We start from the raw sequence: 19,596 nt of genomic DNA on the forward strand, positions 1-19,596 counted from the left end.
ATCTGTTTTGTGTGAAAATGTAGCACATACTTGTGAAAATTGCACCAAGGCTAAAAAAAAATGTAATCAAACTGAAATACCTGAATTCATCAATCCATGTGTTGCATAGTTCAACAAAATTATGCGCTTATTAAATACCATTTGCATTTCCTGTTACATATATGCATTGCAAACAGTAAGTAGGGAGGCCTACTATTGGTTATGAATTATATATTTTTTAACCAGTCTGTTTATTTTGTACAGTTCAAATGTTGTTGAGAAATTAGATGTCCCTCACTCTAAACATCAAATGATACATTTATACAGTACATTATGAATGAGCCACAGGGGGCGTATCGAGGGAGGGAAGTGACAAAACCTATATGACATGACGAACAACATAAAACGATAAGGTTTGAAACATATAATAGGCTGAAAGAGGAAACGAGAGAGAGAGAGAGACAGAGAGAGAGGAGCAATTGACAAGCATTCACATGACTTGTGTCCCCGAACGTGGATATTTCTGTGATAGCGCACCAGTCCAAAGACACAGGTAGGCTTTCACAAAGGACGACGTTTTATAAACTTTTTGATAGTCATTAACCAGAACGATTTGATCTAGCTCCGCAACAGAAATTAAGGTACGCAAAGTTTATGCTTTACAAGACATCTCGTGTGGTAGGCTTACTTGACAGACAGTTACCAGTCGACAAGCGTCAGTAATTGATCGATCTATATTATTCATTACTCCGAATATATTGTGTTATTGAATAACGACAGACATAAACAGTTTAATAATACAAAATAATAATACATATTTTTATGCAGTATGATACGCATTTGAAACGCAACATGCGTCACATTTTTAGAATAGGTAGGCCTAGGCCCTAGAGTATGCTCTTTTTGAATAGTCTACTTTATCCGAAACTATTATGTTACTGTACCTGGACAAAAACTCTACAAGCACCGATCCTTCAATCATTTTCACAGAAGTGTAATTGATTTGGCTGTTTTAATTTGCTCTGGGCTGTCGGAATTGTTCCTCAGCATGAGTCAATGGAAACAAATTCAACAGCTCCAGATCAAATACCAGGAGCAGGTGGGCTACCTTTATGATGACAACTTCCCTATGGACATACGGCAGGTGCTCTCCAACTATATTGAGAGCCAGGACTGGTGAGTGTGTGTGTGTGAGAGAGAGAAAGAGAGAGAGAGAGAGAGTGTGTCTGTCTGTCTGTATGCATGTCTGTGTGTATGTCTGTATGTGTGTTGGTGCCTGTGTTACTGTACAGTAATATATATAATAGATATCAAGTTGGGTTTCCAGTGAGCATGTTCAGGAACTAAAACACAGCATGTGGATACCATAATTGATAACGCTTTACTTGAAGGGGCAATAAGGCATCCATAACACCTTAATGAGACCAGCCATGACACTTTAATGAGTGTTGGAAGTGTTTTACTGCATTAACACATCATGGTAATCCAGCTGTGACTGACATGTAGCCTTTTCATGTATTGGGTCGTTCCATGAAATGAGTCACTTTGATATTTTTAGAAGAAATTGTGAATCAATATTGGATTGTAAAAGCCTGTTATATTAAATGAAGTACCCTTTAATATAGACCACATGGACAATTCAATGAATCTGATTTTTAATATGAAAAATAAGTATTACGCATGTTGATATGTCCGTCTCTGTATTCTCTGTGGCTTCTCTGAAGATTTTAACCCAGTTAACCCAGTTAACCACTAAGTGTTTTCACCATCATTGTAAAGTCCTATTTATTTTGTTGCTTTGACCGAAGAGTATTATTTATTACATGTGATTAGGGATTCATTTGAAGGTAAAAAACTAAAAGAGTTTTAATATGGTAAAACTATTCCTTTTTAAATATTTTTTTCAAATCATAGTGTTAAAGGAGGTGAGCTGGTTCTACTCTCTTTGGGCATTTGCTGGTGTTTTGTGGTGGAAAACTGAGTGTGTAGAGCTTAACATTACATACTGTAGATAGCTTCTTCTTTTTTTAAAGCTTACAGTCAAATGACCAAAGCATCCTCTAGTGGCGTCATGGGTAGAATGTTATCAATATTTTTCATCATTTCATAATTAATAAACATTTATTATTTTTAGTGCCAAAAAAGTGTAATATTGGGATGCAAACTCAAATACGTTTTAACTCTATGAGATAGTAGTCTTCTTTTTTTAAAGCCAATTGCCAAGTGTGTGAGGTGTATACTTTCGTTTCAAAGTAGATTTGCCTTATACTACCAAGAAACAGTATGTGTGACCCTATTTACTGCAGTAATTCATTTCCCATCCCTGTTACACACAACAAGCTTCCATTCCCTCTGTCACAAGAGGATGTATTTTTTTTAGTTTAACTAGGCAAGTCAGTTCAGAACAAATTCTTATTTTCAGTGATGGCCTAGTGGGTTAACTGTGTTGTTCAGGGGAAGAACAACAGATTTGTACCTTGCCAGCTCAGGGATTCGATCTTGCAACCTTTCGGTTACTAGTCCAACGCACTAACCACTAGGCTACGCTGCCACCCCGTATGGTTGATTTAAGATGAAATCGTCAACCCTGTTATGGTCAACCCTGTTATGGTCAACCCTGTTACTTTATTTGGCACTTACAGGCACTTAGTATAGTCTTTTTTTTTTTTTTTGATGGGATAAAATAACAAAAAACATGTAGATGTGCTCATTATTACAGAATGTACAAATTAGGTGAAATAAAATGATTTTTTCCCCCACCAAGTTACACTACCCAAACGGGACTCATTTCGTGGAACCACCCTATTGCGCTTGTACAAAACAGCAAAATAAATCATTTGATGATATGACATGCTGAAAAAGGAGAATGAGTGATTTCCCCCTTTTCCCTTGTCGATTATAACATGATGTGTACAGTATGTTCTACATACTCTTATTAATAACTTTTTTTTATTGAGCACTGAAAACTGTTACATTTGATACAAAGCTAAGACAACATGTATGTGTTTTCTTCACAGGGATACTGCCGCAAACCATGAGTCCATGGCGACAGTTCTCCTCAGCAATCTCCTGTCTCAGCTGGACAGGCAGTGTTCTCAGGAACAGAACTTCCTACAAAGACACAACTTGAAGTTCATCTACCAGCAGTTACAGGTGCCACAATAACCTCCCTTACAATATCATACACCTAACCTGGTTACAACCAGACTGAACTCTGCGCTAAATCCGTTTGCCAGGCAACCATATACCCTGCAGATCCAACATTGATAACATTAAACAATCTCTCCTTGTCATTGATGCATTTAAGCATTGAGGGGATTTAGTACAACCAACCAACAACTTCCCGTAAATAGGGAGTTGCACTGTGTAGTATGTTATGACAGTATGTATGTGTGTGTGTGTATGTTCAGTGTGGAAAAGGAAGTGAAAGACGAGAACTGTTCATTTGTGGGTTTTTGTCACCTTTAGGGATTGGCTTATGGTTTAGTGGCATTCCTCAAACTGAGCTTCCTTTCACTTGTGATGTTGTATGTGTGTTGTATGTCATTTTTGTTCCAGACAATTGCACCTCTTACCCTATTCAGGGGAATCCAAATTATATTATGCTCTCTGAGGTCTCAGGACATTGACTGGCAGTATATTTCTTAGAATCTCTGAGAATTGTACCTTAAAACACTGTAACGGGAACAGGAAATAGCTGTTTGAGGCTGATGGCTGAGGCCGGTGAGGCCATATTTCTGTATAACACAACTGATGTAGGAAAGACACATACCTCATCAGAACCTTGTGGTTTCCAGAACTTCCATTTTGTCTGTGTGTGTATTTGACTGTTTGTTTGTGTGTACAGATGGTGTGATGTTTCTCAGAGGAAGTAGTAGCTCAAGCACAAGAGGACACAAGAGGTTTGGTTTGGTGTCGCGCTTGGAGAGGTGCATTTTGTTATTGTTTAGCTGTGCTGTCTATTACGCACAGATGACAGATGGAAAGTGTCTCTTTCCATGCAATCATTTGTGCTGAGTCTACCTTGAAGGTACACAAGCATTATTTATGATCCATTCTTTTGAACTCCTAAAGTCCACTGGTTCATACCTGAATTGCATTTTGTTGTGAGGGATCTAACCCTACCCTTGTATAAAATAAATATGTCACTGAGTGAAGAAAACGGTCAACCCACTATGCATATACATTAGGACTTTTAGTACTGGAAATAAATATTGCAGTTCTTATGTCTCATCTAAAGCTAGGAAAGGCTGAGTGGTTGGCTCTAAGGGGATTTCTCAGTCTGAGGGAGGATCTGAATAAAGTGGGCCGAATGAAGGCTGCTGAACGGACACTGTTTGTTTGTGATGTCGTCGTCATTGTGATGATGGTAAAGGGTATTGCGTAGGTTTTCAAGATTGAATCCCCTTTCTGTCTTTCGTTGCACACTCAAATCAGTAGTCACAGACAATGACTGAAAGACAAATCAGGTTTCACATGTTCACATCAGAACTTTCCCTTGTGTCACAGGCCTAGACAGAATCTGTGGAATTTTGTCAAAAACAGACAAAGATGTCAAGATGCACATGGTGTTTGAGACATGTTTTGCACAGAACTGGGTTCAGATCCCAGAGACAGACAAAACGCAAACTAAAAGGACAAATTATGGGCCATCCATGGTTGTATTCCTTAGGGATCATCGTAGCAAACAAGTTCATTCTGTTTTCTTCATTTTTCTGGCCTAATAAACATGTCCCATGTCTGTAGGCCTTTTTACACTAAATGTCTCCTTGTTTAGACGGTCATAGTACATTACTTTTGGTTTTGTTTTCATATTGAGTCTGTACCTGGTTCAGTCGCATTCTTTCCTATGGAATGATTTATCTTGTTTCTTCACACACATGATGGCATACTTTATGTGTGGTGTGTCGGTGGAGAGGTTGGAGAGAAGGTACCGTGTCTGAAAAACACCTTTCAATACTTCCTTATTAGCCAATTTTACACTATACATTATAAGGAGAAAGTAGAGCAAACCTAAACCTCCCTGTTTTACTCACACTCTTTTGTATTTCCGAGGAAGAATCTCAGTTGAGAGAGCAAGCTTTCAAAGAGCACTTAGAAACTCACACAATTCAGGAGACAGACACTCATACAGACAAGTCAGTTGAAATGTTGTTGTTTTTTTAACTATATTTTGTAAGTATTTTCTGCTTTAATTGACAGGGATACCCATGAAATGAAGAGGGAGATAGATTGTGGGCATAATGTTAAGAAGTGCGCTGGGGCCAGGATTCGATCCCATGCAGGCAGGGGACTGCGTATGTCAAAAGGTGTAGACAGCAGTATAATATTGCGGCGATTTCGGGGGGGGGGGGGACTACCAGGACTACCAGGACTCGAACTCAGATCCTGCAACTGTCAACCTAACACATGAACAATTTCACAGAGAGATTTGAATGGCTTGACAAGGTCTCTAGGTGTTTGACATCTCCATGCCTTCCTGTACATGTATACATGTGTATGTGGGTTCATATGTCCATGATCTTTTTCAGACTAAATGCAAAGCCAACCCTCTGCTGATGGCCGGGGTCATTTCCACTTGCCTCAGAGAGGAGCGTCGTATCATCTCCACAGCCAGCATTCAAGAACAGGTGAGTCTCTTTGACTCTTTGACGTCACCAGGAAAGTCCCTTGTGTTTCCCACATATCCTTTTTATATCTTCTTCCTCGAAACACCTGGAAAGACAGAGGCAGTAAAAGGAAGAGTAAAGACTAATTGCAATAGGACGGTATCTGTGTGTGTGTGTGTGTGTGGGGGGGGGGGGTCTGCATATGTGTGTGTGGTTTACTTCACCTCATCATCATCTTGATAGGGCCCATTGGAGAAGTCAATGCAGAATTCGGTGGCCTTCGAGAGACAGAAGAACATGGACAACAGGGTTGCTGTGATCAGGAGTAGTGTGCAGATGATGGACCAGGCAGTGAAATACCTAGAAGACATGCAAGACGACTTTGACTTCCGCTATAAAACTCTCCAGTCTCGAGGTCAGCCATTCACCCAATCCATACCCTTATGGACTCCCCTAAGATCTGATGTGATTTTACAGCTGTAGTATAATATTGGATAGCTGTAAGTAAAATGGCAATATCTGCACCTTGCCCTCTGACGGCCTGATGTGGTGAAATTATTGACTAACTATGGGCAACACTTGACTTAAACCGCATAGTTTTTAAACCCAGAGGCCCAATATCGCAATACTTCCAGGAACGCTTGCGAAGCAGACTAGGCCGGGGTATTTATTTACCTTTATTTAACTAGGCAAGACAGTTAACAGCAAATTCTTATTTTACAGTGACGGCCTACTCCGGGCAAACCCTCCCCTAATCTGAAAAAACCCTGTCCCAATTGTGTGCCGCCCTATGGGACTCCCGATCACGGCCAGTTGTGATACAGCCCGGGATCGAACCAGGGTCTGTAGTGACACCTCGAGCACTGAGATGCAGTGCCTTAGACCGCTGCCCCAATCGGGTATGGGGTTTAGCAAGTCAATAGAAGTGAAAAAAAGTGTAAAATATAAATGCAAAACCTAGATTTGCGCCAATGTCTTAATTAGCTGAAACCTGGTTAAGGTGACAAACTGACACGTTTTCATTTTCATCAAAAACATCTTCATATCAAAGGAATGCCTTTGATTAGACGGCCTGCACATCCGCAGTTCGGCTCGAGACAACCGTTAGACCCGATGACGTTTCTGTGCATCAGCTTAGCTAGCCAACATTGCCATGACATCAACCTCAAGCGTGATCGAGGGATTTTATTGGAGAGGCAGTTTCTGGATATCTTAGTTTTTAGTATCTTTGCTTAAACCCAGCAGGTATAATTGTTACTGTAATTTCATTAATTTCATTAATTTCATTTCCAATATGTTTTCATTAATTGAATTCACTTAGTCTATTTTATGAGAATTTGTAAGATTCTTATTTGCATAAAATAGACAGAGACCCGTCTTATCAATAATGGATAATAATATTTATTCTCTCCCATTTAACCACGAACAACAGTTTATATACAAAATATGACGTCATTGGTGAATGAATCTCCTCCTCTCGACCAAGACAGAGCAAAAAGTTCATTCCGACCCACTAGCACACACACAGGACACACAACATAACTGAATTAACTCTTGATCCCTCACCATTATCGATCACCACTTAGCTGACAGTTTAACAGAAAACCTAGGAATGCACTCACTGCCTTATCTAAAACACCCCAGAGCTAAGTTTCGTCGGTTCAACCATAGCTTACTTTAAAAAAAACACTCCTAATCTCCTCCAACCTGGCTGGAATGGAATGGTATTTATTTAAATGTATTTTTATTTTTTTGTGAATTTTACCCCTTTTTTTGTCATGTATTGTCATGTTGTGTGTTTCTGTCCTTTCCCTTCACCCTGTCTCCCTCTGCTGGTCGTTGTTAGGTTACCTTTTCTCCCCCTCTTTCCCCCAGCTGTGCCTTGTCTCCTCCTAACTACCCATTCACCCCGTTTCCCACCTGTTCCCTTTTTCCCTCTGATTAGGTCCCTATATCTCTCTCTGTTTTTGTTCCTGTCCTTGTCGGATTCTTGTTTGTTGTGTTTCATGCCTGAACCAGACTATCGTCCTGTTTGCTGTAACCTTGTCCTGTCCTGTCGGAATCTGCCGGTCTATCTGAGCCTACCTACGTTTGGTTATTAAAGAAGCTCTGTTTAAGTTAGTTCGCTTTTGGGTCCTCATTCACTCACCGTAACAGAAGAATCCGACCAAGAATGGACCCAGCGACTTCGGATCCTCTCCACTCAGCCGTCGAGATCCAGGGAGCGATGCTAGGCAGACACGAGCAGGAATTGTCTGCTGCTCGACATGCCGTTGAGACCCTGGCCACCCAAGTCTCCAACCTCACAGAACAGGTTCACCATCTCCGCCTCGATCCACCGGCCACTTCCAGGGCTTTCGAATCTCCGGAGCCCAGAATCAATAACCCGCCGTGTTACTCTGGGGAGCCCACTGAATGCCGCTCGTTCCTCACCCAGTGTGATATTGTGTTTTCTCTCCAGCCCAACACTTACGCCAGGAGCACTGCTCGTGTCGCCTACGTCATATCTCTCCTTACTGGACGGGCTCGTGAGTGGGGCACGGCAATCTGGGAGGCAAGGGCTGAGTGTACTAACCAGTATCAGGACTTTAAGGAGGAGATGATACGGGTTTTTGATCGATCTGTTTTTGGGGAGGAGGCTTCCAGGGCCCTGTCTTCCCTATGTCAAGGCAATCGATCCATAACTGACTACTCTATTGAGTTTCGCACTCTTGCTGCCTCCAGTGGCTGGAACGAGCCGGCTTTGCTCGCTCGTCTTCTGGAGGGTCTCCGCGCAGAGGTAAAGGATGAGATTCTCTCCCGGGAGGTTCCTTCCAGCGTGGATTCCTTGATTGAACTCGCTATTCGCATTGAGCGACGGGTTGATCTTCGTCACCGAGCTCGTGGAAAGGAGCTCGCGTTCTCCGTTGCCCCCCTCTCCGCATCACTACCATCTTCCTCTGCCGGCTCGGGAGCTGAGCCTATGCAGCTGGGAGGTATCCGCATCTCGACTAAGGAGAGGGAACGGAGAATCACCAACCGCCTCTGTCTCTATTGCGGTTCTGCTGGCCATTTTGTCACTTCATGTCCAGTAAAAGCCAGAGCTCATCAGTAAGCGGAGGGCTACTGGTGAGCGCTACTACTCCTGTCTCTCCTTCAAGATCCTGCACTACCTTGTCGGTCCATCTACGCTGGACCGGTTCGTCAGCTTCCTGCAGTGCCTTAATAGACTCTGGGGCCGAGGGCTGTTTTATGGACGAGACCTGGGCTCGGGAACATGACATTCCTCTCAGACAGTTAAGGGAGTCCACGGCCTTGTTCGCCCTGGATGGTAGTCCTCTCCCCAGGATTCAGCGTGAGACGCTACCCTTAACCCTCACTGTTTCTGGTAATCATAGCGAAACCATTTCTTTTTTGATTTTTCGTTCACCTTTTACACCTGTTGTTTTGGGCCATCCCTGGCTAGTTTGTCATAATCCTTCCATTAATTGGTCTAGTAATTCTATCCTCTCCTGGAACGTCTCTTGTCATGTGAAATGTTTAATGTCTGCTATCCCTCCTGTTTCCTCTGTCTCTTCTTCACAGGAGGAGCCTGGTGATTTGACAGGGGTGCCGGAGGAATATCACGATCTGCGCACGGTGTTCAGTCGGTCCAGGGCCACCTCTCTTCCTCCACACCGGTCGTATGATTGTAGTATTGATCTCCTTCCGGGAACCACTCCCCCCCGGGGTAGACTATACTCTCTGTCGGCTCCCGAACGTAAGGCTCTCGAGGATTATTTGTCTGTAGCTCTTGACGCCGGTACCATAGTCCCCTCCTCCTCTCCCGCCGGAGCGGGGTTTTTTTTTGTCAAGAAGAAGGACGGGTCTCTGCGCCCCTGCATAGATTATCGAGGGCTGAATGACATAACAGTTAAGAATCGTTATCCGCTTCCTCTTATGTCCTCAGCCTTCGAGATCCTGCAGGGAGCCAGGTTTTTCACTAAGTTGGACCTTCGTAACGCTTACCATCTCGTGCGCATCAGGGAGGGGGACGAGTGGAAGACGGCGTTTAACACTCCGTTAGGGCACTTTGAATACCGGGTTCTTCCTTTCGGCCTCGCTAACGCTCCAGCTGTCTTTCAGGCATTAGTCAATGATGTCCTGAGAGACATGCTGAACATCTTTGTTTTCGTTTACCTTGACGATATCCTGATTTTTTCACCGTCACTCCAGATTCATCTTCAGCACGTTCGACGTGTCCTCCAGCGCCTTTTAGAGAATTGTCTTTTTGTGAAGGCTGAGAAGTGCACTTTTCATGCCTCCTCCGTCACATTTCTCGGTTCTGTTATTTCCGCTGAAGGCATTAAGATGGATCCCGCTAAGGTCCAAGCTGTCATTGATTGGCCCGCCCCTAAGTCACGCGTCGAGCTGCAGCGCTTTCTCGGCTTCGCGAACTTCTATCGTCGTTTCATCCGTAATTTCGGTCAGGTGGCAGCTCCTCTCACAGCTCTTACTTCTGTCAAGACGTGCTTTAAGTGGTCCGTTTCCGCCCAGGGAGCTTTTGATCTCCTCAAGAATCGTTTTACATCCGCTCCTATCCTTGTTACACCTGACGTCTCTAGACAGTTCGTTGTCGAGGTTGACGCGTCAGAGGTGGGCGTGGGAGCCATTCTTTCTCAGCGCTCCCTCTCTGACGACAAGGTCCACCCATGCGCGTATTTTTCTCATCGCCTGTCCCCGTCGGAACGTAACTATGATGTGGGAAACCGCGAACTGCTCGCCATCCGGTTAGCCCTAGGCGAATGGCGACAGTGGTTGGAGGGGGCGACCGTTCCTTTTGTCGTTTGGACTGACCATAGGAACCTTGAGTACATCCGTTCTGCCAAACGACTTAATGCGCGTCAGGCGCGTTGGGCGCTGTTTTTCGCTCGTTTCGAGTTCGTGATTTCTTATCGTCCGGGCTCTAAGAACACCAAGCCTGATGCTTTATCTCGTCTCTTCAGTTCTTCAGTAGCCTCCACTGACCCCGAGGGGATTCTCCCTGAGGGGCGTGTTGTCGGGTTGACTGTCTGGGGAATTGAGAGGCAGGTAAAGCAAGCGCTCACTCACACTCCGTCGCCGCGCGCTTGTCCTAGGAACCTTCTTTTCGTTCCCGTTCCTACTCGTCTGGCCGTTCTTCAGTGGGCTCACTCTGCCAAGTTAGCCGGCCACCCTGGCGTTCGGGGTACGCTTGCTTCCATTCGCCAGCGTTTTTGGTGGCCCACCCGGGAGCATGACACGCGTCGTTTCGTGGCTGCTTGTTCGGTCTGCGCGCAGACTAAGTCCGGTAACTCCCCTCCTGCCGGCCGTCTCAGGCCGCTTCCCATTCCCTCTCGACCGTGGTCTCACATCGCCTTAGATTTTGTCACCGGACTGCCTTCGTCAGCGGGGAAGACTGTTATTCTTACAGTTGTCGATAGGTTCTCTAAGGCGGCTCATTTCATTCCCCTTGCTAAGCTTCCTTCTGCTAAAGAGACGGCACAAATCATCATCGAGAATGTTTTCAGAATTCATGGCCTTCCGTCAGACGTCGTTTCGGACAGAGGTCCGCAATTCACGTCTCAATTTTGGAGGGAGTTTTGCCGTTTGATTGGGGCTTCCGTCAGTCTCTCTTCCGGCTTTCACCCCCAGTCTAACGGTCAAGCAGAACGGGCCAATCAGACTATTGGTCGCATCTTACGCAGTCTTTCTTTTCGCAACCCTGCGTCTTGGTCAGAACAGCTCCCCTGGGCAGAATACGCCCACAACTCGCTTCCTTCGTCTGCGACCGGGCTATCTCCTTTTCAGAGTAGCCTCGGGTACCAGCCTCCGCTGTTCTCATCTCAGTTCGCCGAGTCCAGCGTCCCCTCCGCTCAGGCTTTTGTCCAACGTTGCGAGCGCACCTGGAAGAGGGTCAGGTCTGCACTTTGCCGTTATAGGACGCAGACTGTGAGGGCTGCTAATAAGCGTAGAACTAAGAGTCCTAGATATTGTCGCGGTCAGAGAGTTTGGCTCTCCACTCAGAACCTTCCCCTTAAGACGGCTTCTCGCAAGTTGACCCCGCGGTTCATTGGTCCGTTCCGTATTTCTCGGGTCATTAATCCTGTCGCAGTTCGACTTCTTCTTCCGCGATACCTTCGTCGCGTCCACCCGGTCTTCCATGTCTCCTGTATTAAGCCCGTTCTTCGCGCCCCCGCTCGTCTTCCCCCCCCCCCCCCCATCCTTGTCGAGGGCGCACCCATCTACAGGGTCCGCAGGATTTTGGACATGCGTCCTCGGGGCCGTGGTCACCAGTACCTCGTTGATTGGGAGGGGTACGGTCCTGAGGAGAGGAGTTGGGTTCCCTCTCGGGACGTGCTGGACCGTGCGCTGATCGAGGATTTCCTCCGTTGCCGCCAGGTTTCCTCCTCAAGTGCGCCAGGAGGCGCTCGGTGAGTGGGGGGGTACTGTCATGTATTGTCATGTTGTGTGTTTCTGTCCTTTCCCTTCACCCTGTCTCCCTCTGCTGGTCGTTGTTAGGTTACCTTTTCTCCCCCTCTTTCCCCCAGCTGTGCCTTGTCTCCTCCTAACTACCCATTCACCCCGTTTCCCACCTGTTCCCTTTTTCCCTCTGATTAGGTCCCTATATCTCTCTCTGTTTTTGTTCCTGTCCTTGTCGGATTCTTGTTTGTTGTGTTTCATGCCTGAACCAGACTATCGTCCTGTTTGCTGTAACCTTGTCCTGTCCTGTCGGAATCTGCCGGTCTATCTGAGCCTACCTACGTTTGGTTATTAAAGAAGCTCTGTTTAAGTTAGTTCGCTTTTGGGTCCTCATTCACTCACCGTAACATTTTTTTGGTATCCAATTGTTGTATTGTTGACACATATTGTTGACACGTATTGTTGTACTACAACAATTGGATACCAAAAAAAAAGGGGGTAAAATTCACAAAAAAATAAAAATACATTTAAACAAATACCAATGATGTGTGCCACAGGGAGAGGCAGCTCATAGAAGCTTCACAATAATTGTAGCTACTATCTTGTCTCATTACTACAACTCCCGTACGGGCTCGGGAGAGACGAAGGCTGAATGTCATGCGTCCTCCGATACACAACCCAACGTACTGCTTCTTAACACAGCGCGCATCCAACCCGCATCCAACCCGCATCCAACCCGCATCCAACCCGCATCCAACCCGGAAGCCAGCCTACACCATGCACCTGGCAACCTTTGCTAGCGCGCACTGTGCCCGGCCCGCCACAGGAGTCACTGGTGAGACAAGGAGATCCCTACCAACCAATCCCTCCCTAACGACACTAGGCCAATTGTGCATCGCCCCACGGACCTCCCGGTCGCAGCCGAACCCAGGGACTCTGATGGCACAGCTGGCGCTGCAGTACAGCGCCCTTAACCACTGCACCACCCGGGAGGCCCTATTTAAATTACCCCCTGTTTCAGGCTCCACAATCCCTCACTTTTAATTAAAAACCTGTTTTCCCATTTCAAGAGGTTAAATACAAAAATTACAATAGTAATTGACCATAACAGGGTTGACGATTTAATCTTAAATCAGCCAAAATGTTTTATTTTTTCTTTATTTGACTAGGCAAGTCATTTAAGAACAAGTTCTTATTTTCATTGACGGCAGTGGGCCTTGTTCAGGGTAGAATGACAGATTTGTACCTAGGCAGCTAGGGGATTCGAACCTGCAACCTTTCGGTTACTAGCACAATGCTGTAACCACTAGGCTACCCTGCCGCCCGCTGTGATAATGGGGACGGAAGCTTGATGTGTGCCACAGGGAGAGGCAGCTCATAGAAGCTTCACAATAATTGTTTTTATTGTTAAAATATTTCTAGCCTGTCTATCTATGAGGGTTGATGTGTTATGCTCGACCCACTCATTTTTCCACCACAAAACACAAGAAAATGGCCAAAAAGAGTCGAACCAGCTCACCTGCTTTTACGCTATGATTTGAATATCAGATATCCAGTCTTTCTTTTGAGAAAAACATTTTACAAGGAATAGTTTCACCATATTAAAACTAGAGTTTAGTTCACAAAACAGGGTTGACCTTAAAATCAGGGACAGGTGTGTTTTTAAATGAATCACTAATCACATTAAATAAATACAAATCGCCAGAAATGACTTTGTCGAAGCAACAAAATAACTAAGACTTTACAATAATGGTGAAAACTTTTGGGATTAAAGGGGTTCAAATCTTCTGAGAAGTCACAGAAAGTGACTTCTATAGTCAAGTCTATATTCAAATAAAATGTTATTTATTTTTATTGAATTTATTGAATTGTCCATGTGGTCTATTAAAGGGCACCACATTTAATATAACATGCTTTTAAAATCCAATAAGGGTGTACAATTTCTACTTACAATTTCAAAGTGATGCAAAAGGGACTCATTTTGTGGAACGACCCATGTACCAATCCCAGGTTGCGCCAATAAAGTGGTGCAAAGAAGTGCCACACTTTTATTCAATGTAACTTACATCAATAGTACATGGGTTCCCACTGTGTTTTATCCTCTGTCATGCTGGATGTATTTTTGTCCCTTAGATCCAGTGGACAGGAACACAGCGGCGATGAAACAGGAAGTGACCCGACTGCAGGAGATGCTCAACAACCTGGACTTTAAGAGGAAGGTGTGGGAACACTACATAGATTAGATGAACCAGCAATCAGCTATGGTTGTTACTATAGGCCTAAGCTTTGTGTTTAGCGTGTAAACAGTTGAACATCAGCGATGCCTTATCTTTGAGTAATATGCATTTATTTGAATTGGGGCCACCGTTTCTGTCATGCAGTTGCTGTCTTACACACTTTTAGTCTATACAATTCTATATGAATATTTACTATATAGATACAATGGTTAAAAAGAAAACATTTTGTTGGGCTGCAAAGTGTGGAGAGCACTGTTGCATCCAGCACGATATTGCTAGTTAGATTTTCGTCTGGCACTGCAAGACAGCTGATTGCGTTTTAGATATTGAAATCTTGAGGATATTTATTGAATTCGCTTCGGGGACTATTCAACAAAACACACGTTTATGTATAATATTATAATATATGGCATTTAACAGACACTTTTATTCAATGTAACTTACATAAATAGACCTAGGCGCCAACGTTTTGTGGGGAAGCGTGGGAACTTCCTTGATTTAAAAAAAAAACTATAAAAATGTTTTATTTTAATTTTTACAATTCGTGAATGTTTATACCAATCAAAAACGATGCATACATCTGTGAAGCTTCAGGCTATAAACAAGCAGTACATACCAGAGGAAGATGCAACTCTGATGCAAAGGGGAATTTCTTTGGTTTTTCTCTATGACATTCAGAAAATGAGCTACGACCTAAAGTCGAGGAGTCAAAGAAATTGGACTTTGCTTGGAAAGAAATCTCATATGATGTGTGACTCTGTCACTATCAATTGCTCCAATCACTTTCTGTAAAAGAGAATATATACAGTATAACTACATTGAGGGTTCATATAAATGATCCTAATAAAACATATATTGTAGCGGAATAGCATTTGGGGAAATCGGGTCTAGACTTTTCCCTATCCATTATTGATGGGATTATCATTAAATATCCTTCCTAAAAGATGTCATGAGTCTTGTTAAACCACATATAATTGCAGGAAATTAACTTTAAAAAACAACATTTTCCAAAGTCAATCATATTGGGGGAATTGAACCCACAACCTTGGTGTTGCTAGGATCATGCACTTACCAACTGAGCAACACAGGTCCAGCAGTGAGATGTTGTTATTGTTCCCCCATAGGAGAACCTATCTAAGATGAGTGACGTGATAAAAGAGATTGATGCTCTGATAGTCTCCCAGCTGAACCCAGAGCTGATGGAGTGGAAACGCAGGCAGCAGATCAACTGTATAGGTGGCCCACTGCTCACTGGACTGGACCAGCTCCAGAACTGGTAATGCAACCAAGCTTGCTTACACACATACACACACACACACATTACTCAATCTTATAACTATATTCCAGAATAACGTGGGATTTTAGGTCAACCTCAATTCATGCACACCCCATCACCCTCTCTCTCTCCTAGGTTTACACTGACAGCCCAAAGTCTGTTCCAGATGAAGCGTCAGCTGGACAAACTGGGGGAACTTATATTAAAGGTGACGTATGAGAGTGACCCCATCCCACTGCAGAGACCGCAGATGGAGGAGCAGGTCAAATACCTCATCTACCACCTCATCAAAAGGTACTGACCTCAACAAAGCCAAACACCTACTCTAACCAAGTGCATGAAATATCCATATCACAAAGTGATTTTCCAAAGAACTGGAAGCATAGGGAAGCATGAGTGGGAAATATTGGGAAGTCTAGATAACAGGGAAATGAACTTGTGACTGTTATGTTGCCGCCATCAAAATCTAGGTGCCATACACAACTGCTATTATGCTATTGTAGTTCTCTTGTAAGCCATCGTTGTGTCATCCTTTGTACAATGTCCACAGCTCCTTTGTGGTGGAGAAGCAGCCATGTATGCCAACCCACCCCCAGAAACCTCTCATCATCAAGACCGGGGTGCAGTTCACCACCAAAGTCAGGTACTGTATGTGTATTAAGATGTAACACAATTCAATACTTGGTGCTTATCAATCCATTGTGTGTGTGTACATATTAAATATACACTCACCAGAGAGTTTATTAGGTACACCCATCTAGTACCGGGGTCTAGTACTTTTGCCTCCAGAACAGCCTGCATTCTTCGGGGAATTTTACAATGTTCGGAAACGTTGGTCCATGCTGATGGCATCATGCAGTTGCTGCAGATTGGATGGCCGTACATTCATGTTGCGAAACAGCCAGTTCCAACTCATTCCAAATATGTTCTATTGGGTTGAGGTCTGGGGACTGCGCAAGCAACTCAAGTAAACTGAACTCGCTGTCATGTTCCAGGCAATGTTTTTCCACTCCTGAATTGTCAAGTGTTGGTGATCGCGTGCCCACTGGAGCCGCTTCTTTTTGTTTTTAGCTGATAGGAGTGAACCTGGTGTTGTCATCTGCTGCAACAGCCTATCCGTGACAAGGACCAACGAGTTGTGCCTTCCACAATGCCATTCTGCACACCACTGTTGTGCTGCACCGTTATCTGTCTCTTTGTGGCCAGCCTGTTAGCTTACACGAACATTATCGGTAAACCCTGGACACTGTTGTGTGTGAAAAGCCCAGGATGGCGGCCGTTTCAAATCAAATAAAATTGTATTAGTCACATACACGTGATTAGCAGATGTTATTGCTTGTGCTTCTAGCTCCAACAGTGCATTAATATCGAACAAGTAATATCTAACAAATTACACAACATATACTTAAGACTATATACATATGGACGAGCGATGTCAGAGCGGAACGGACTAAGATACAGTAGAATAGTATAGAACACAGTATATACATATGAGATGAGTAATGCAAGATATGTAAACATTATTAAGTGAAGGAGATACCGTAGAATAGTATAGAAAACAGTATATACATATGAGATGAGTAATGCAAGATATGTAAACATTATTAAGTGACTCAGATACTGTAGAATAGTATAGAATACAGTATATACATATGAGATGAGTAATGCCAGATAGGTAAACATTATTAAAGTGACTAGTGTTCCATTCCTTAAAGTGGCCAGGGATTCCTAGTCTATGCCTATAGCCAGCAGCCTCTAATGTGCTAGTGATGGGTGTTTAACAGTCTGATGGCCTTGAGATAGAAGCTATTTTTCAGTCTCTCGGTCCCAGCTTTGATGCACCTGTACTGACCTCGCCTTCTGGATGATAGTGAGGTGAACAGGCAGTGGCTTGGGTGGTTGATGTCCTTGATTATCTTTTTGGACTTCCTGTGACATCGGGTGCTGTAGGTTTCCTGGAGGGCAGGTAGTTTGCCACCGGTAATGCGTTGAGCAGACTACACCACCCTCTGGAGAGCCTTGCGGTTTTGGGTGGCGCAGTTGCCGTACCAGGCGGAGATACAGCCCGACAGGATGTTTTCAATTGTGCATCTGTAAAAATTTGTGAGGGTTTTAGGTGACAAGCCAGATTTCTTCAGCCTCCTGAGGTTGAAGAGACTCTGTTGCACCTTCTTCGCCTCACTGTCTGTGTGGGTGGTCCATTTCAGTTTGGCAGTGATGTGTACGCCGAGGAACTTGAAGCTTTCCACCTTCTCCATTGATGTCCCGTCGATGTTGATAGGGGGGTGCACCATATGCTGCTTCCTGAAGTCTACGAACATCCCCCTTTGTTTTGTTTACATTGTGGGAGAGTTTGTTTTGAAGGCACCACACTCCCAGAGCCCTCACCTCCTCCCTGTAGGCTGTCTTGTCATCGTTGGTAATCAAGCCTACTACTGTTGTGTCGTCTGCAAACTTGATGATTGAGTTTGAGGCGTGCTTGACCACGCAGTCATGGGTGAACAGGGAGTACAGGAGGGGGCTGTTTACTAACCCTTGTGGGGCCCCAGTGTTGAGGATAAGCAGAGTGGAGGTGATGCTTCCTACCTTCACCACCTGGGGGCGGCCCGTCAGGAAGTCCAGGACCCAGTTGCACAGGGCGGGGTCCAGACCCAGGGCCTCGAGCTTAATGATAATCTTGGAGGGTACTATGGTGTTGAATGCTGAGTAATAGTCCATAAACAGCATTCTTACATAGGTATTGTAAAGAACACGATGGGAGACAGAGAGCTGGTTTCAAGCGCAGGGCGCAGCAGGTGTTTATTGTAAAGGACCACAGGAGGAGGCAGGTTGCTGGGTTTCAGAGGCAGGCAGAAGGTCATACACAGGGGGTCCAAAAAGGCAACAGTACAGGCAGGGAAAAGGTCATGTCGTCCAGGAGATCCGGAAATAGGTAGGTAACAGGAAATCTGATAGGCTAAAGTACAGGCAGGGAATAGGCAAAAGGCGTCGTTAGTGAGGCAGGCAAAAACAATCATACACAGGAGGAGTAAATTACGGAAAACCAGAGCTCCGAATAGAAGTGTGTCACAAAACAAACAATACCTCACAATGATGGGGTGCAAATAACTCAACTAAATAGTGTGTGATAATGACATACAGGTGTGTGATCATAATTCAGGTGATTGGGATCTGGAGAGCGAGCTGCGTTCAGGGGATCTATGTGTTTGAGAGTGTAAGCTGGAAAGTGAGCTGCGTTCAGGGGATCTACGTGTTTGAGAGTGTAAGCTGGAAAGTGAGCTGCGTTCAGGGGATCTACGTGTTTGAGAGTGTGAGTTGGAAGCAGATGTTACAGGTATTCCTCTTGTCCAGATGGGATAGGGCAGTGTGCAGAGTGATGGTGATTGCATCGTCTGTGGATTTATTGGGGCGGTAAGCAAATTGAAGTGGGTCTAGGATGGCAGGTAAGGTAGAGGTGATATGATCCTTGACTAGTCTCTCAAAGCACTTCATGATGACAGAGGTGAGCGCTACAGGGCGATAGTCATTAAGTTCAGTTACCTTTGCCTTCTTGGGTACAGAAACAATGGTGACCATCTTGAAGCATGTGGGGACAGTGCACTGGGATAGGGAGAGATTGAATATGCCCGTAAACACACCAGCCAGCTGGTCTGCGCATGCTCTGAGGACGCGGCTGGGGATGCCGTCTGGGCCGGCAGCCTTGTGAGGGTTAACACGTTTAAATGTTTTACTCACGTCTGCCAGGGAGAAGGAAGGCCCAAAGTCCTTGGTAGCGGGCCGCGTCGGTGGCACTGTGTTATCCTCAAAGCGTGCAAAGAATGTGTTTAGCCTGTCCGAAGCAAGACGTCGGTCTCGGTGACGTGGCTGGTAAATGGTTAAATGCAGTGGTGCGCGCTTTCAGTTTCGCGCGAATGCTTCCATCTATCCACGGTTTCTGGTTATAGTAGGTTTTAATAGTCACAGTGGGTACTACATCTCCTATACACTTCCTTATGAACTCAGTCACCATATCCGTGTATGCGTCTAGATTATTTTCGCAAGCTACCCGGAACATATCCCAGTCCTCATGATCAAAACAATCCTGAAGCGTGGATTT

At 44.6% G+C, this 19,596-nt stretch overlaps 1 protein-coding gene across 2 annotated transcripts in view; it reads left to right on the forward strand.

Moving 5' to 3' along the window:
* The first annotated feature begins 373 nt into the window (after nucleotides 1–373).
* Nucleotides 374–19,596, forward strand: part of stat4 (signal transducer and activator of transcription 4) — a 33,529-nt gene continuing 14,306 nt past the window's right edge. For both annotated transcript variants that reach the window (XM_036958922.1, XM_036958923.1), the window contains exons 1-9: nucleotides 374–532; nucleotides 1,027–1,155; nucleotides 2,997–3,132; nucleotides 5,511–5,609; nucleotides 5,832–6,003; nucleotides 14,121–14,206; nucleotides 15,349–15,500; nucleotides 15,636–15,794; nucleotides 16,051–16,143. In XM_036958922.1, coding sequence (XP_036814817.1) covers nucleotides 474–532; nucleotides 1,027–1,155; nucleotides 2,997–3,132; nucleotides 5,511–5,609; nucleotides 5,832–6,003; nucleotides 14,121–14,206; nucleotides 15,349–15,500; nucleotides 15,636–15,794; nucleotides 16,051–16,143 — 1,085 coding nt within the window. In that variant the 5' untranslated portion in view covers nucleotides 374–473. The remainder of the gene's footprint in view (nucleotides 533–1,026; nucleotides 1,156–2,996; nucleotides 3,133–5,510; nucleotides 5,610–5,831; nucleotides 6,004–14,120; nucleotides 14,207–15,348; nucleotides 15,501–15,635; nucleotides 15,795–16,050; nucleotides 16,144–19,596) is intronic.

This window comes from Oncorhynchus mykiss, chromosome 22 (assembly GCF_013265735.2).
Source record: "Oncorhynchus mykiss isolate Arlee chromosome 22, USDA_OmykA_1.1, whole genome shotgun sequence".
NCBI lineage: Eukaryota > Metazoa > Chordata > Actinopteri > Salmoniformes > Salmonidae > Oncorhynchus > Oncorhynchus mykiss.